Raw genomic sequence first — 18,841 nt, forward strand, 5'->3', positions numbered from 1 at the left:
ATAGAAGATTGATCCCAGCACCTGGGAAGCAGAGGCAGGCAGATCTCTGAGTTCGAGGCCAGCCTGGTCTACAGAATGAGTTCCAGGACAGCCAAAGCTACACAGAGAAACTCTGTCTCAAAAACCCAAGGGAAAAAAAGCCTGGGTGGCTCCCAAAATGAGAATATCTTTGGCTAAAGACTAATCAAAATTGACAAGGAAATCTGTTTTTTTTTCAATTTTTATTTAATGTTGGAATATAATTAATAGCATATAATAACAAGACCTGTCAGGTTTCTGAGAATCTCATATTACTTCAGAATATATACATAACATACTTAGCCAGATATAGATCAAATACATGTCTTTTGAGCTCCAGAGTTCCATGGAAATCTAAAAGTAAGCTTTATATCAAAAAATGATTAAGTTTGGAATTTTTTAAGCATGTAAAATTTTAAAATATTTAGCTGACTAGGATCATTATAAAATAAAACCAAGGTGATAAAATGCAAAATTCACTTGAAAAACAAGTTTACTGCAGTATAATTGATAGTCATTTAAAGTATGCTATCTGATCACTCTGACATAGTTATATGTGCAGGGGACCTTAGCCACAATAAACACAGTAAGCCTGCCCATCAATCTGAGAGGGCGGCATGTCCCTTGGGATTACTTCCTTTATTCCCTTCCCAAGCCCAACCTCCTGGTCCTGGAAACCACTGCTCTGTGACTTGTCTCTAGATATTCAATTGTACTTTATATGCTTTGTTATTAAGAGAACAATACAATCCATATATTAATATCCTGTTGTCTCATTTCTGTCACTCTGCATAATTACTTTGAGATTCATCTATGTCACAGTTTGTAATGAGGAATGTCCCATTGTGTAAATACTTCACAATTGACTTTTTACACTTCTCTTTAGTTTATTTTTAGTAAGACATATTATTTGTACATCTTTGTGGGGTATATTATGGTAATTCAACACATGTATACAATACTTAATAATCAAATCAGGTTACAAGTATTTCCATCTTTTCAGCCATTAATCATGCTGGAAATGTAATACTCTCACATAGATTGTTTCATCATATAGCTGCATACTGTGAGCTCCTCTCTCCATCCCCCATTCCCTTATACAGCCCAGGCTCTAGTGACCACTATCCCATTCATTCTTCTATAAGACTGGTTTCTACAAATGGAAACAAACATGTGGTATTATTCTTTCTTTGTCTGACTTATTTCACTCATTATAACAGACTCCAGTTATATATGCGCTGCTACAAATGACATGATTTCATTCCTTCTCTAGCTGATTGATGGTCTGTGGTGTCTTTCCTATGTGTGTGACGTGTGTGCATGTGTGGGCAGATGTTTGTACCCACATGTGCAGGCTAAAGATGGAAGCTGGATGCCTTCCACTATTGCTCTTGACTTTGTTGAAACAGTTTTCCCGTCGAACCTAGAGATCACTGTTTCACATAGACTTGAATGGCCATTCAAGAAGTCTCTGTGATGCTTCTGTCTTCCTCCACCAAGGACTGCGGGAGCCCACACTACAATGCTTTGCTTTTATGTGGGAGCTGGGATCAAGTTGTTATGCTTGCTTGGTAAGCAGTTTAGTCAGCACATTATCTTCCCAGTCCTTGATGCTCTATTTTTATTATGTACCCTGTTTATCCATTTGTCTAAAGGGCATCTAGCTTGATTCTATATCTTAATTATTATGAATCAAACTACAAAAATATTTTGGTAGAATTATTTCATCACTTGAATATATATGCAGATAGGGAATTGTTGAATATATGATGGTTCTATTTTTAGGTTTTTTTTTTGAGGACTCTCTATATTGCTTTCGAAACATGTTGGTCATAGTGATGAAGATTCTCACCAACAGTGTATGAGTTCCCTTTTCTCACCATTCACACTGTGCTGCCATTGTTTTTGTGATAATACCCATTCTAAATGAGATGACAGGTCACAGTGATTTTTCTCTGCCTTTATATTTCCTTGCTGGAGATCAAGTTCAGCACTGCATTAGCAGTCTGCTATGGAGGTTCTCCCAAAGTATACCGTGATTTGGGTTTGCATTTTACAAATTTTGTATAAAACTGCTACTATTTGCAATGCATTCACTTTGTATCTTTCCACTTAACTGAATTCATTTGTTAGTTTTCACAGTAGTCCATGGAGTGTGTCATTTTCTAATATGTAGGATCATTTTATCTGTCTTCTCTTTCATGGTATTTCTGTTAGGTTGGATAATTTTTAATTCAAATTTTTAGACTTATTATTGGTTCATCTTCATGATTTCCATGTCTTTAGACATTTTTTAGATTTTTATCTCTCCCTCCCTCCAAGACAAGGTTTCTGTGTAGCCATGGCTGTCCTGGAACTCACTCTGTAGACCAGGCTGGCCTCGAACTTATAGAGATATGCCTGCCTCCTCCTCCCTGAGTGTTTGGATTAAAGGCATGTGCAACCACAGCCCAACTCTTTTTTGTATTTATCTACATTCTTTTGCATTTCCCTAAGTTTATTTAAAACCTATAACTTTACAGTTATGGTTATCAGCAGTTTTCAAGGTTGCCTTCAAATTGAGATCCTTTGCTGGAGAATCGTGGTTGTATATTTATGTTGATATCTGTACATCTTTTATACCATTGGGTTTCTTACCAAATTTATCAAGTAGCTTTTATGGGTTATAGATGCCTTGGGTTTGGTTAGAGGAGAGATGAAGAGCATACTGTGTGAATCTTTCAGCCTCAGTTGAAGCCAGCATTATCTTTCTCCTTGGTCTAGCTTAGCTTGCAGCAGTTCATGAAGGTAATTGTTTTTCTTTATGCTGGACAAGGGCTTGTAGCATCAGCTGCCACATCTCAGTGGGGTAGGATCTAGAGGGGTCTATTCTGTGGTCTTTCAGAAAAAGAGATGCCAGGTGTTGTAGTACTAACTGTCACAGTCCTGAGACGTTATTTGAGATTCAGAAAGAAAATATGAAAGATGATCGGGTCTGTGCTAGCTATAAAGAAATCTCCAGGTCTTTAGAATGAGATGGAATGAGCTCATGCCATGCTGGCATCTGAGGCACTTGTCATTGTGGACCACAGTTATACAGTACAAGAGGGAACTTGCCCAGGCTCCATTAGTAAACAGTAGATCCTGGGGACTGCTAGTTCCTCCCACTATGGCTTGAGTTTATCCTACATGTCTATGGAAGGTGGCAGAGCTCAAGACCCCTTAAGTATGTCTTCCTGGATGATCCAGTAGCATTCTTTCTGACCCAGGCATAAAGTTATTTGGGAAACGATATCATAACTGAGGAGTATCCCTTGCATATCCACAAAATTCAGTTAGTTTCTTAACTGTATCCTGTCAAGCCAAAGGGAACAAGTGTCCCTTATCCTAGCACTTGTAGTATCAGGTACTCATAATAATTCTTTACTAAAAACTGGATATTTTAATGATTGGGAGAAAGACAAACTAGACTACAAATACAGATAATGGAAGAACCATATTTTTTAAAAAAAGCCCACTGATAATAAATCAAAGTTCAAACAATGTTTTAAAAGAGAACACCCAGACATAACAATGAACTCAGAATAAAGCAAAGGTCTTGCCAGTCAAACACAGGATGCTGGCCTCAGAAAAGACTCACCAATATCCCCTTGAAGAGGCTCGGCATGCTGGGGTTAGGGCCACAGACAGTTCACACTGATGCATGGCAGCAATCCAAATGACTCATTTGACAAAAGTAGATACTCTCTGGGGGATCCATGTAAGAACCAAAACTGTTGATATAAAATAATGTGCCTGCTTTAATAGAAATAAGAAGATAATGAATGTCCATGGCCAGGAAACACTTATTCAAGTCACCCTGAATGACATATTCTACCATGAAGTTACATCAACTTTTGATGTCACTTAACTAAACAAAATAATAAGTAAATGCATTTTCCAAATACCTTAGTGGGGGCCTTGGGGAGGTAGTCTGTTTAAGAAAGCAAGCTTTCTGATGTGATCTTAGCATTCTTAGCTTTGGTGTTGGTGGAGGTTAGGGCTCTTAGGAGATTATTCCCAAAGAGTCTCTAATACTCCCAAGAATGTTAAGATCAATACCAAGTTAAAAAGAATGGTTATTCAAGGGACTAAGATGGACCAAGATAATTTTGGCTCTCACCCTACAGCATCCCAAATCTTTGCACGTTCCCTATGCTCTCATCATGTGAGCTCAAGTAGTCGGCAAGATCCTTCACTTCCAGGCAGCTTCCTCAGACCACTCCAGTTCAATGACAGTGACACTGTCAAGCTCATTACAGTTGTACTGGTTGTACTGGTGGATCCCAAAGGGTGGAGCTGTTTTACAATTTTAGATCTGAAATTAACATGGATTCTAGCATTTGTCTAGCATGGGTTCCTCTGTGTCTAGCATGAATTTCACTGGAAACAGTCTCCTGGGCAGATAAAGAACACAGTGGTACAAGAAGGGGTCTTTTCTGTGTAGCACACAGCAGCCTTTGAAGAAAGGAGAATAGCTCCTTCTGAAGAGAATCCAGTATAAGATGACACTTTGGGCCCTGGATACTTCCTTACCAAACTAGAAGCACTTGGCAGGGAAACAGGAGATAACTCACTTGAGTTTCTTTGTGAGGGTCATCTTGAAAGCTAATCCTAGAGAAGGAAATCAGATATGAAGAAGGTACATTTTGAAAACAGACATGACTTAGCCAGTTCTGACTGATTTTTCTATTTGAAACCCCAGTCTCTCCAGGTGAATGGAACTAACTTTAAGAGAATACATCTGTTGCTTTCTCATTCCAGCTTAATATTTTTAATTAAAGCACCTCAATTGAGGGAGGCAACTTCCTGGAAAGGTTATCTCTGAACCTGGCTCCATAAAATATTATGGTTCACCCTTGGGGACAGAAGTGCTCCTATATATATTTTCATTAGCAAGATAGTGTAAAGGTTCATTTTAATTGCTGGGTGAACACAATCTAGAATCATCTGGGAAGAGAATCTTAATGCATGGTTGTCTATACCAAGTTGGCCAATTCATTTTGATTATGTTAATTGAGGTGGAGACATTATTCCGTAGACAAGGGGTCTTAAACTACATAAGATCGGTGAAAATGTGTTGAGCATGAGAATGCCTGGATTCATTGCTCCATGTACCTGATTATAGATGCCATGTGACCAGCTGGACCAAGCTCCTGAGCTTTGACTTCCCTGCAATCAGGAACTGTAACCTGAAACTGGGAACTAAAATAAATGTTTTCTTCCTAAGTTCCAGGGTCAGGGGATTGTATCAAAGCAACAGAAATGAAATGAAGACAGGTGGTAAATGACCCCTCACTGTCTTGTTACCTCCTTTTTCCACAGGTCCTTTGTCATCCAGCAAATCCCAAGTAGCAATCTGTTCATGGTGGTGGTGGACAGTAGCTGCCTCTGTGAGTCTGTGGCTCCTATCACCATGGCGCCCATTGAAATCAGGTATATCCTTTTTTGTGTGGGTCCAGCTGCTTCAGCTGCAACTGGTAAAAGGGAAATGACAGGAAAGAAACAAGGGAGCTGTGTCGAAGAGGAAAAGGTGACATCCTTTACCTGTGTTTGGAGGAAAGTGCTTAAGCTACTTTAGGGCCAGGTTATAACCCCTGAAATTCAGAGTGAGAGAAGCAATCCTTGGAAACATGCCTTAACTACAGTCAACATAATGAATCTCTTAAGTGTGAGCGTTTAAAGGCTCAGAAGATCAGAAGGCGTCCGGAATCCTGCCACGGCTTCCATCCTGAGGCAAGTCAGAGAAGTGTTTCAATTTTCTCTTCCCATCAGATCCACAATGAGTACCTCACAATGACCAAGACCTACAGCTGAAAACTTGACTCCAGAAAAAATAATTGCTTTCAGAAAACTACAACAGGAATACATGGCAGCTAATAGATCTGTGTATTCAGCCCATCTCTGCTTAGTGAGCTCTTCCTTTGGTGTCTGTATATATTTTAAAATATTTTTCTGGCTTTCTATATGTTATAATTTTATCTTGCACAAGGTGGCTCTGACCATCACTGTTTATTTTAAATGGAAGATAACATTATTTCCATTGATTATTTCAGACAGCTTTTTACAAGATACTCACTTAAAGGAAAGTGGCAACTTAGTATCAGATAGTTGCCACCGATGGAGGTGAATGCTAAGTGACAACCACGGTTGTCCAGCCTTTTGATATTGTCCTCTACAGATCTGCTGACTTGCATTCATTGCTCTCCTGGGAGGTGTGTGAGCATCAGTTAGACACACCTGTATCCAAATCCCTTAATTGTCACACCTTGGTAATGGTAAAAATTTAAGCCCACTATGACAAAGGTGAGTTTGCATCTGTAGTAGTGTAGGTAGCAACATTTTAAAACAAGAAAAGTTCATAAATGAACTAAATAACTCTACTTCTACTCCTACCCAAAGTAGAAAGCTTGCCTAGATCAAATATAGAGAGATTGGACACCTACTGTTGAAAATGTCACCTCAGCCTCCTTCATGCCTGTGTACCTTCAAATAATGCATAATTTTGATGTACTATAAGCTCCCCAGTTCTTAAGATGTTAAAAGTCAATACTACCTATAGTAAGTACTGTCAGTATTTTGACTATAATAGAGTTTATTAAGAATATTCCCATCTATAGTCGAAAGGGTAATCAAAAGTAACAGCTTGTATCTATTATATCTATGCTGAAATACCTTTTTTTAATATTTCAATGATCCTAGCCAAATGTCACTATACAAACAATTTGAATTAAAAACAGGAATGGAGCTGGGTGTGGCAGGCTCACCTACAACCCAGCACCTAGCAGATTGAGGCAGGAAGGGGGCAAGTTCAAGGCCAGACTTAGGTAAATAGTAGGACTCGATCTCAAGATGAACAGCTGTCAAGAATTGCAAACTTGGCATACTGAGTAATTAAAGTAAAAGCTATTAGCGTTAACAAGAAAATTTCCCATTGGTAACTGGATGTAAGATAAGCATGAAATTCTGTAAATTTTTCTGAAATTGGGGTTAGTATAACCTAGAAAGTAATTTTACAAGGAAACATTCAATTCAGAAAAGAATATATGGATTAGTCTTACAGGGCAGAATAGTGCTCTCATGGATATTCTAGGAATTAAGGAGATGCATTGCTGTCTTAAGACTAGAAGCTGTGGAACAAAAGCAGATCCATTTAACTATTCAAATAGCTCGGACTACGTAGGAAAGATGTAACAAAGTCAGTAACAATGCTGAAGAAGTTCAAATGATGTTTATAACTAGTAATAGCCCAAGATTATTAAAGTAATACAAAGTGAAGAGACTCCTAGGTCTAATTCAGAGGTACAACAGTCTCAAGCTTTGCAGCCTTCCTCTTTGGGTACCTTTCCCATTGCCAAAGGCATGGGCAAATCGCGCTGGAAGGTAGAGACTTACATCTAGCAGCTTTCGGTAAACTAAAGAACAGATGAGAAAGTGAACACTCATTAATAAAAAAATAGCCAGAGTAGGAGATTAATGAACTTGACAACATTCTAGATGCATTTAAGAGAAAGGAATATACAAAATGACTTTTCTGAAACAGGGGCTTTCTCCCCCAAGTGAAAAGAAAGATGATGTGAGAATCAGTGTCTGAGCTGTATCCCTCAGCTCTGGTAATTCATTCCCTCTCTGACTAGAAACTGTTGTGCTTTGGTAAGATCACAGTGGACACCTACAGTGACAGCCCTTTTCTACTCCAGTGGTGCTCAATCTGTGGGTCGTGACCCCCTCGCCAAGCCCCTGACTCCAAAAGTATTTACATGATTCACGACAGCAGCAAAATTACAGTTAGGATTGGGGGTCACCACAGTGTGAAGAACTATATTAAAAAGTCGCAGCATTAGGAAGGTTGAGAACCACTGGTCTACATAATTTTCAAAGCGGGCCTGGGAGATGTGGTTCAGTGGGTGAAGAGCACATTCTGTTCTTCCGGAGGGCCCCGGTTTGGTTCTCAGCACCCACTTCAAGTGGTTTGTGACTCCTGTTGATCTGATGCCCTCTTCTGGACACTACAGGCACAGCACTCACAGGCATGCCCCCTGACACACACAAATTAAAAACACATCTTTTAAAAAGTAAATTAATTCTCAAAGAGTAATTTAGATAGTATGTGCATTGGCAGCTGCAGTTAGGTATTTGGACTTCTAACTTGGTGGGATTTAGACAAACCCATATCCTTCCATCACTGAGTCAGAAGATTCTAGAATCCTTATCAGTATGGAAACTGCTAAGCTTAATGTCCTGGAACCTGTTTGTGCTCTAACCAACTCCTGCTTTCCCCACAGGAGAATGCAAGGGAGTGTGGGGGTGCCTCAAGTCTCCAGGCCCAGGCGGCCCTGCTGCTGCTCCCCCTGGTTTTGAGTCTCTTCTCGAGGTGACACAGACTACTGAGATGTTCTTTTGGCATGCTATAAATCATGGATAAACTGTGAACCCAAATATGGTGCGACATAGAAGACATAAGCATAGGCCAGCCATCAGCATCTCATGATTTTAAACTGTGTGTGATAGAAACTCTCACAGATACATTGACAAAAAGTTATCTTTTTACTTTGCCAGTCATGCAAATGTGAGTTTGCCACATGAATCACCCTTCATCAGAAATGGGGCTGTACTGGGTAGGCAGTGTCCCTTCTGCTTGAAAACCATGGAAACCAATTTAAAACTGTGTACTTTTTAAATAAAGTATATTAAAATCATAATCACCTTGCTTGGAATTTATCATTTTATGAGCTGAGAAAAGCAGTCTAAAAAAGAAAAGAAAAAAAAGTCATGGTTGGAAAATGTCACCAATTCCAGGGACCGGTAAGGATGCTGTTGGCAGAGAATGTTCCCCAAAGCAGACTCTAGACAAATAGTTAACAATCGTTTAGATGTTCCACTCAAATCTTAAAAATATTTACAGAAGTAAATCAAACTATCCTCTACATTTGGGAGATTTCATTACATAGAACCCTGGGTTTGTTGAATCCGACTTCAATAGAGATCATACTTTGGTGGAGAACACAGGCCCTCTTAACAGTCAAGCGCTGAACTATTTAAGGGTAGAAATAAAGAAGTCATAAATCCCAGGAAATTCTTCTGAAAAGGCTTGGAGGAAATAAAGAATGATCATGAAAGACTCTGAAGCTCATTTCTTCATCATTTGGCTTCTGGCTTTGCCCATAAATAAGAGGTGAAACCAGATCTTAGATATTACAGGACATGAAACTACCCAGACCCATAACCATTCCTGAAATGCTGGCTCCCGAACCAAAAAAAAAAAAAAAAAAAAAAAAAAAGCCACTGGATGGATCATGGTCACCAAATAAGGTGGGGTAATTTCCTTGCCTAGGTAAAAATGCCCTGCTCTATGGAATGGCTATCTCAAAGCCATCTAGAGGCCACCTAAACTTTCAAAACAACAACAACAACAAAAATCCCAATGTATGCTCACCTCTTTCTAAAATGGTTCCATGGTTGATGGGCATAACAACACCATATCAATATGCTCCTTAAAGTGACTGTGCCTCCAACTCTAGTTATAGCAATACTTTCACCTGCAAACACATAGTCACCGTGGGGTCATAGAATGGTAGCCATCCATACTGTTCACTTCTATGCACTAATGAATGAATAAATGCACTTGTCACTCATACAAATTAAAAAAACACATTATACTTAATATTAGGCAATGGTGATGATGTAACAAAACTGGTACCCTATGACCCACGTTACTTCATTATAATTCTTAGAAACTGGCAAAAAGAAGCCAACTGTGTTACAGTGTATGTAATTTAGTACTGATAGTACAGAATATATGTTTAATTACACTCCTGATACAGCTCTAAATAGCAGAATGGAATTGTCTTTAGCTCTGACATAAAGGGAATCACACTGAGTCACACTGTGCCTTGTGGTATTGTGGGTCATTATAGTCCTGTAAATGGCCCAGGAGGCCCCTCATGCTGTCTGTTCCAAAGGCATTGCCAACCAAGTGGGCATTATTTTTTATCAAATTTGCCAATAAATAACTTTCTCCAACTCATCATGTCCCAAGGACAACTCTCAATCCCATTTACCAAATCTGTTCTTAACCACCAACTACACTGTGCCTATTATGTGCTATGTCCTAGTTATGATTATGTGGATTTCAGAACCTCTGCACTCCGTACACCAGACAGGACTGTCCTTTAACTCAAGCGCTGGGTGCAGCTGTGAGTGGTGTTCAGGCCCTTGTCACAAGGCCTGATTCATACTACATTCTCGTGTATTTGCAGAGCCGCCCAGTCCACACTTCATTCTCAATGCAGTCAGCAAAAGCAACATTTCTAAGCAGATGCCCAGTTGCATGCCTTGTCCAATGTGGCTACAGTGACATACGGAGATTCTTGTAATCCTCCATAGCTATTGAAACATTCTTTGTCTTAGAATCACTTGGTATCTCTCAAGAGTCTTGACTACCGAGGGAGAAAACCCAGACATTTGTAACTCTAGAGAATGCTACTTGAAACCATATTGGAGAATTACCCATCCATACATAGCACTGCAAAGTTTCAGCTCTGTACTCTACCAGCTTTCCTAAAACCTCCACATACCACCCTGTCCTGTGCCTACTGCATCCCACTGCTCTGCAACCCTCTGGGCCTTGATGCTGGGTGTGTTCCTTGCTCAGGCACATTACACCCTCTATTTATTCTGGACTCATCTTCGCATGCCTGTTCCATCTCTCTTTGAGCTCCACTTAAATACCCCTCCTCAGAGACGCCCCAGTAAATAGCCCCCTGCCACCCCACACCCATGCAGCCTGTAATCTGGAAGTTCTCAGTTTTCCTGCTGAATTGTGGGATTTTGCTGATATAGTAACCTTATCTCCTCGTCCAATAACACTACAGATAATAAGAATAAAACTGCTACCAAATGTGCCAAACCTAGTGACTGATATTTCCTGAAGCCTGATTCTGCCATACTGATGCTATTGAAAAGACTCCTGGGGTTCTCACTTCAGACACAAGTATATTAAGACACTGTCACCATTTTGCAGACAGATAAATGGAGGCACCAGAGGCAAAACTATGTTGTGGGTTCACGTGGCTGGAATTTGAAGTCAGGCAATTGCCATCACTGTAATAGCACATTGTAGATCACTAGATAAGGAGCATTAGAATAAAGTGCAAGGCAATGGAACACAAACTAGGTGTGCAATGCACTTGGGAAAATGCAATATGATAATAAAGGAATTTACTTAGCCACAACTCACAAAGTCCTCCTTTACTCTCCATCTCTCCTCTGACCTCATCCTGTTTCCCTTTCCTTACACATAAGCAGAATGTCCTCACTGCTCCTCAAATAAGCAGTGCAGGTTTAACCTCAGTCAGGCTCTTTGCAGTTGCCGTTCTCTGTCCAAGGCACCATTTCACCCCAGACACCCGTGCACATCACTCCCACTTCCCATCTTTCTTTTGTAGATGGCCTTCCCGACCCTCCATCTTATAAAGGCATTTTTACCTTCCCTGCTTGACTTTTTTCCCTGTAGCAGTTATTTGGGGGATCACTCTCCCCAGTTTCTCTCTCCCTAAGAGAATACAGACATGGAAAATTCAGCAGGAATTTTGTCTGGATTTCACTGTTGCATTCTCAGTTCACAGAAGAATGCTGACATAGGAGCAGACCCTCAGTCAAACAAGAGAATCAGCAAGCAGGAAGGGCAGGAAGGGCAGGAAGAGGCATCCCTGTGGCGTGAGCTGTGGAACAGTATTGCCACAGCTGCAGAAGGTAGGGAACTGAGCATAGAAGCCAACTTTGAGAAGATGCATGCTGCAGACAGCATAAGGCTGGAATATTATACTACCTGACCAAGTCAGGCAGGCTGTGGTGGACAAAGGCAGAAGCTGAAGTCAGGAATAGATCTAAGAGCTTGTGTTCCATTTTCATTTGCCACCAGGTCAGATCCTGCCATGTTACTCTTTTCATACCCTGTGTTGTCGAGACTCAGGCAAGTGCACTTCCACTCAACAAATATTCTACTGTGCTATCTGAACAGCTGGCACCAGCATCAAGTCTTCATGCCGGGTTTTCACAGAGAGATCTGTGTTGCTGCTGCTACTTCACCATGTGGTGCATCAACACTGCTCTCATGGGCCTCAGAAACAGGAGGATTATCCTATTCTGTGTAATTTTCCTGAGAATCACTGTGCCAGAGCCCTAGATCTGAGAGAATGATGTGTCTACCATGCTAAGGCCACCTGTGATCTAAGCAGTGACAACAGAAGTGTGACTCCAGATCACACCAGTCTATACTGGGCATGTCAGCGTGGCTGGCATTGATTCCCAAAAGCAGAACCATGAGCTGCAACACAGTTAATTCATCATTACATTACTAAACCTTGAAAATCACTACGCATGGCAGTAATTCGGGAGCTTTCCTATCTTTGATGCGAGGAGGAATTCCTTTGCTCTATTGCCCTGCATGAGATTTTTCCCATCAAATATTAGCCATTCAATGATGTACTTATTGCACTACAGTGACAAACTTAGTAATAATGCATTATGCTAATTAACCGCACATACTTTAATTCTCAATATTTACAATTTACAGATTTATAAAGCATGATTGTGTAGTATGATGCCAACATTCAATACTATTAATCCCATCATTAGTCTTTGTTGTAGTAGATAAAGGGACATAAAATGGGTGTTTTACAAGCAGATACTGTGCATAGGATGCCATAGTGTTTGTCTGCGGGCTCTGCTGACATCTACATTGTTTCTGTTCTACCAGGAATATTACAATGCCCCAGTGTAACATGCTGCCAACAGTCCCAAGGTAAATAGCAACATGACTTACATTTTATTTCTATAATTCTAGAAACAACAATGATAAGATAAATTGCTCCTTCTGAAATCTTTGGATACAATTGTATTAGATGGAGAAATGCTACAGTTACTTTTGTCAACTTATTACTAGGCAATATATACTAAAATAGATATTTTTTCCTTAACTCATTAAAGTAACATCAAATCACTCACCCATGCTTCTAGAATAATATTCACTCTCATTAGTGTTAGTTTTAGTTTAACATTGCTGTGCTATATTATGTCACACTTAACATGAAATTCTGACATCAAAGTTAAAGGAATATAATGCATATTCTATATTCAAAGTTAAATACCTGGCTTTGAGTCCATAATTTGACTCCATAATTTGTCAAAACACCGCATAGTTTTCAGCTTCAGCTTTCCCATCTTTATGATGGAGTTCACAACAAACATCTCACGGTGCCACTCTGCTTCAAAGGGTGCAGTCATTCTTCATCAGGTACCAGTTCTAGTTGCACAGGATGTATGGTACGGTGAACTCTAATTAGAGGGACGACTGCAATTACTTTGCTATTATGTCAATACCTCATATTCATCCTCAAAACCCTAATAGACACATCAAACTACTTAGATAAAATGTAACTCTTAAATTGAATATGTTGTCAGGTGTGTGTGCACGTGCATGCAGATGTGTGCCCATATGTGGGCACAATCCTGTGACAGCCAAAAGCCACTCTTAGGTGTTTTCATAGATAACTCTCTTCCTTATCTTTTTCTTTAATAGTGTATGCATATATATTATATATGTGATGATATGTATGTATGCTTGGGCACTCTCATGCCATGGTGATTGTGTATAGGGCAGAGGCAACTTTCAGGATTTTGTTATCTCATGTCACTGTCAGTCCTGGAGCTAGAACTCAGATGATCAGGCTTAAGCAGCAAGCAGTTTCCCCCTGGGAAGACCTTTCACCAGTGCATCCATCTTATGTTTTGAGATAGGGTCTCTCACTGAATTTGGAGTTCATTTACTGGCCTTGGCTAGCCAGCCATTGAGTTCAAAGATCTGCTTATCTCTTTCCCCCAAATGCTGAGGTGACAGATGCATGCTACTCCACCCAGTTTTTACAAGGTGCTGAGGATCCAAGCTCAGGTCCTCATGCATGCATGACAAGTACTCCACCAACTGACTTGTCTCCCCAGCCCATATCCTGTCAGTTGTTAAGTTGATTTTGTAAAGAATAAAGCCTATCATCCTTCAACACAATGAATTTCACAACTCCTTTCTGTCTCCACTATAGTAAGGTTGAAGAACAAGTGGCTTTTAGGAAGGATTCTTAATTCTTTGGGGGTCCTTGGAAAATCTTGGGAAAGCAATGGCTCAACAGAAACAGAGATACCACAATTTCAGGGGTTACAAGAACATTGAACAACCTCCTACCAATGCACATTCCAAAGCCTTGTCTTGATTTTCAAAATGGAAGCTGTCCCAGTGTGTAGTCACAATGTCTGGAGTACACACATTTGGTGGGAAGGAGGTGGAAGGGACATGACAGATGTGAGGTAAGCCAAGAAGGCAAGGAAGACAAACTTGACTGCAAAGTTCTCAGTTAATTCATTACACTAGGTACTAGATTTACTCTTTTACTTCTTATGAACAGTCAGGTTCTTTAAAATATGTGTTTTCTTTTCTTAATCTTTTATCTGAGTTTGACATATAATTTCAACTATGACATATTTCTAGATTCCTTCAGTGATGGATGAGTGGGTCAGATTAATGTGTATATGTGAGTGGGTTGGATAAAACAGCATTCTTAGAAATCAAGGAACTCTCTGCTTCCCACACAGGTAGCTATTTTCTCAAGACCACACAAAAGCACTCATAGGTGCTGACTGGTAGAGTCTATGGTTAGAAGTTCTCATAGGGAACTCACAATGCTGGCAAGCATGAAGCTTCTGACTGAAGGGTTAAGCAATATTAGAAGGCTGAACAGCTAGAGAGCACAAAGCCTAGAGAGAGCAACACCTCAGACTATCTATATTTTAGAGCTTTGGGGACCTGACTAAAGTCACCTAATGGCCATACCCAACTCAGTGCATCTGTGACGGAAAACACACATTCCTGAAGTCCACATCAGGTCTGGGGAGTGACAAAGACGTGCAAAGGAAGAGAGAGGGGACAGACAAAGGCTGGGACATAATGTTAAAAATTAGGAACCAAAGAAATGGCTCAGTAGGTAAGAGTGTTTGCTGTACAAACCGGAGGACCATTCAATACTTAGTAGTCACATAAAATCTCATGTCACACATGCCTGTAATGCTAGCTCTGGGGAGGCAGACACAGGAAGATTGCTGTGACTTGATTTCTAACTAGCTTAGCTGAAAAAATGGAGAGCTCCGGGTTCAGTTAGAGGTTCTGTCTCAATGGAATAAGGAAGCATATAACAAGACACTGGATATTCTCTCTTGTCTTTGTGTACATGGGTTCCCAGGCCCAACACACACACATACACCATACATACATACATCGTGCCGCTGGAGCAGGAGCCGAGGGGAAAAGAGGGCGACACTTCCTTTTTCCTCTTCTTAAATATGAGTCTCCTTGCTATGTCACTTCCTGTCTGTAACACCACTTCTCTACTACATTTCCCAGAATCCTCTTTGACTCCTAGTCCAGCCTAACCTGCTGTCTCATTGGCCAAGCAAGTACTTTATTTATAAACATACACAGAAGTATTTCCCCCATCAACTCCCAATGTGGTCTTTCCTGGCAAAGTGGCATGTGGGCATTTCCTTTCTCAAATCCTTCATCTTCTAAATAACTCTTTTTCTTGCTTATATCTTTTTCTTGCCTTTATGTCTAGCTTATAAATTCTTTCATTGGCAAGAGAGGTCTGCCTTCCAGTTTGACTTCTACTACACTGTATGCTTAATAAAGTTACACCACTGTGAGTGTACCTTTCCTACTGGTTTAGGGTACACTGGTCCTTTCTATGTGTCCTAGCTATAGAAGGGAAGGAGTCTTCTGGATAATAGCTACTTAGGCACTGTGGTTTGGATTGCTAGTGCATTCCAATGTTTATTCCCATGCCAAGGAATGATCTGGAAGAGATAAACTGGTGTTAGCCTCCCATATGGATGCCCAGAAAAGTGTCAACTGTATAAAGAAACATTCCCTACCTATATGTGTTTACTCCGTTTTTTGTTCACAACTAGCTACAGGTGCCTACAGGGATCACATAGTAGCACCCCATCTACCATTAATCCTTGGAGTATTAAAATCTCACACAAATTCCCTTTCCATCTCAATCCTGCCCTATATGCCTGTATTTATGGTTAAACATGGTGTTTTCATCTCCCCAAGCAGATAAGCATGGTTGGAGGAAAACATTGCTTTTTCCTCCACATTGAATTCATGACAGTGTGATTTAAATAGGCATTGCCCATAACATGGCAATTTCACTATACTCCCACAAGTTTGGCTTTCCCCATGTCTAAACACCCATACCACCTACTTCTCCTAGATGAAGAACAGAAGTGTCAAATAGGGATGCTGCCATTGCCCACAAAATCTACAAGCCTGTCTTACCAACATTCTCGATGTTACTTCTTCCTTTTTTTTTGTTTTTGTTTTGTTTTTTGTTTTTTTGTTTTTCCGAGACAGGGTTTCTCTGTGTAGCTTTGGATCCTATCCTGGCACTCACTCTGGAGACCAGGCTGGCCTCGAACTCACAGAGATCCACCTGCTTCTGCCTCCCGAGTGCTGGGATTAAAGGCGTGCGTTACCAACGCCTGGCTCTATGTCACCTCTTTGTCTGTCATCATGAAGCATCGCTATCCTATCAGAGACAATCCTCCAGGTGCCAGCCTGTTTTCTACCCTTTCCTATTTCCTTGTGGCTAGGCTTCTGTGCATTACTCACCTGCCTCTCTTGCAGCAGTAGTTTCTGCATCTCTACAAGATCATTCCTGTTCACAGGCAGCCCTCATGCTCCCAATGTAAGTCCCCCCTTACAATGGAGAGTTAAGAGATTTCATAGTGTGGGTATGTCTCAATGAGTATGCTGTGCCAGATCCTGATTTTTGGATCCTCAGGGTGTATGTAAAAGACAGGTGAGGTAACCCCAGCATTGGAACAGATGGGGGGACAAGTGGATCTCAGCAGCCTACTGCCTAGACAGCCTAGTCAAAACAGTGAACTCAAGTTCAGGGGGAAACTGTCTCCAAAAATGAGGTGAATCATAGAATGAGACATACATCTGATGTTGACCTCTGCCCTTCACATGCACGTAGTATCCTTGGGTACTACACACATACACACAGAAACACAAACACAAACATGTCACACATACATGTACACCTACACACTGCACGCACATTCATACCAAACATACACTACACATAAATACAGGACCCTCATCCTTGAAGCCCATCTGCTTCCATAATCCCCCACTTCTGTTCTCAGGTTACTTCTCTGGACTCACTGTCTCTGCTGCCTGGTGATAGTCTTTCCCAACATAATGTCAGGGCCAGCATGGATTCCTCTAACCTGTGCTGAGGACTCTTCATGAGGCATCCTGTTTTTCATTTTAAATTGTTGTTGCCTTTTAAGCTATGGCTTTCCTATTCAGCAACTGCCACTCCATCACTATCAGCAGCGACAAGGCCATAAAGTGCCTAGGCCACAAGAGCAAAAGCCTGAGAGAATTCTGTTCCCTCAGGCACCAGCTCTTTCAAAGCTACTAAGGAAACCTAACTAAATCACTGTCCTAATAAAGAACTCAAGATTCAAAGGCTGAGGTAGAACCCCACTTCCCAGAGAGACTGAATAGCAAGCAGCTCACCTAGCTCACCTCTTCAAGTCTCTCAAGAAGCCCTCCTGCTTTTTCTCGCCCCTCCTTATAAACCTTTCTCCACCTGGCTCCTCCCTACAATGTCTTGCCAGCTATAGTTGCTGACTCAGCCTCCTGGCTGCAGGTGAATTTTATTTAATCAAACACATCTTTGCATTCCAGAGCATAAACAAAAGTAACACACCTTAAAATAATCTACAACAGTGTCTAGAGCCTTCAGAGCCAAGTTTATCATCTGTTTTCCTACCCCTTTCTTATCTTCTTGGCTAAGAGTTCTTAATCCCTTTCCTTCATTTGCCTATCCTGGCTCCCCATCTCCTGTCTATCCTCTTCACCAGCTTTTCCTTTTCATCTGCAGCTCGCTGTGCTTTCTCCATGTGCCCACCTCATATGATGTCCAGTATATCCTAGGGCCCACCACTTATGTCCAGTATATCCCAGTGATAGGTACTCAAGCCCTTCCAGTTCTATCTAGGATTTCCTGTTCTAAGCCACACCGAGTTACCTACATGTTGATGCCTTCAAGTATGCCCACCTGCAGTGGATTTCCTGGGCCAAGCATACACAGGTCCAGATGGTTTATGCCTACCCTGTTGGTTGTTGTCAGGACATCTCAATGGTAGCATTGGTAGACATATCTGTGTATTTTCTTCTGTGATCTTGTTTCTCCATCTTTTCTTAGCTCAGTAAAGGCCTTGCCAGTCCCAGCAATATCCTTGCACAGCCAAATCCACGGGCTTTTCCATTGCCTCTGAGTCCTCTCTTGTTCTCCCTACAGCAAACTCCCAGAAAATTCATCTCATTGACTCCACAAAATAAATTTGGAGGTTTTTGTTTTGTTTTTTCCTACTATAGTAGAAAAGCATTCCATCTCCATGCTAGCCTCTGGACAAGCCATGGAAACACTTCACCAAACAACTGCAAGAACCCATCCCAGGTTCTTTGCTGCTCCTTACTGCACCCATGTCCCTGAATCCACTTCCATCATACAAGACAGATCACCCTATGCCACCTGCTGACCTTGCTCTGAAGGCACACAAAGGTGTGACATGAGCTCACCCTGAAAGTGTAACATCTACACTATGGGTCAGTGAGTAGGTACATGGGGAGATGGGTAGACAAATGATAAATATGACAAAAGAGTTTTGTGAGTCT

The 18,841-nt window shown here is 40.9% G+C and overlaps 1 protein-coding gene and 1 long non-coding RNA gene across 4 annotated transcripts in view; one reads left to right on the forward strand and one right to left on the reverse strand.

Annotated features, from left to right (window-relative positions):
* The window catches only part of Cacna2d3 (calcium voltage-gated channel auxiliary subunit alpha2delta 3), an 804,511-nt gene extending 796,097 nt beyond the window's left edge, over positions 1-8,414 (forward strand). Inside the window, exons 36-38 of the mRNA XM_027389601.2 lie at positions 5,362-5,474; positions 5,690-5,772; positions 8,322-8,414. Coding sequence (XP_027245402.1) covers positions 5,362-5,474; positions 5,690-5,772; positions 8,322-8,414 — 289 coding nt within the window. The remainder of the gene's footprint in view (positions 1-5,361; positions 5,475-5,689; positions 5,773-8,321) is intronic.
* LOC113832577 lies at positions 1,797-15,415 on the reverse strand. Of its 3 annotated transcripts, none has more exons than XR_004772361.1 (5): positions 15,361-15,415; positions 13,188-13,374; positions 5,347-5,513; positions 4,614-5,234; positions 1,797-3,770 (listed from the first exon to the last, which is right to left on the reverse strand). It is a non-coding gene; the product is annotated as an uncharacterized LOC113832577 (long non-coding RNA). The 3 variants fall into 3 exon arrangements; XR_004772360.1 differs by having other exon boundaries at positions 1,797-3,795; XR_004772359.1 differs by adding an exon at positions 9,473-9,575 and having other exon boundaries at positions 1,797-5,234.
* Positions 15,416-18,841: the final 3,426 nt, after the last annotated feature.

The sequence above is a fragment of the Cricetulus griseus genome (genome assembly GCF_003668045.3).
Source record: "Cricetulus griseus strain 17A/GY chromosome 1 unlocalized genomic scaffold, alternate assembly CriGri-PICRH-1.0 chr1_1, whole genome shotgun sequence".
In the NCBI taxonomy this organism is placed as follows: Eukaryota; Metazoa; Chordata; class Mammalia; order Rodentia; family Cricetidae; genus Cricetulus; species Cricetulus griseus.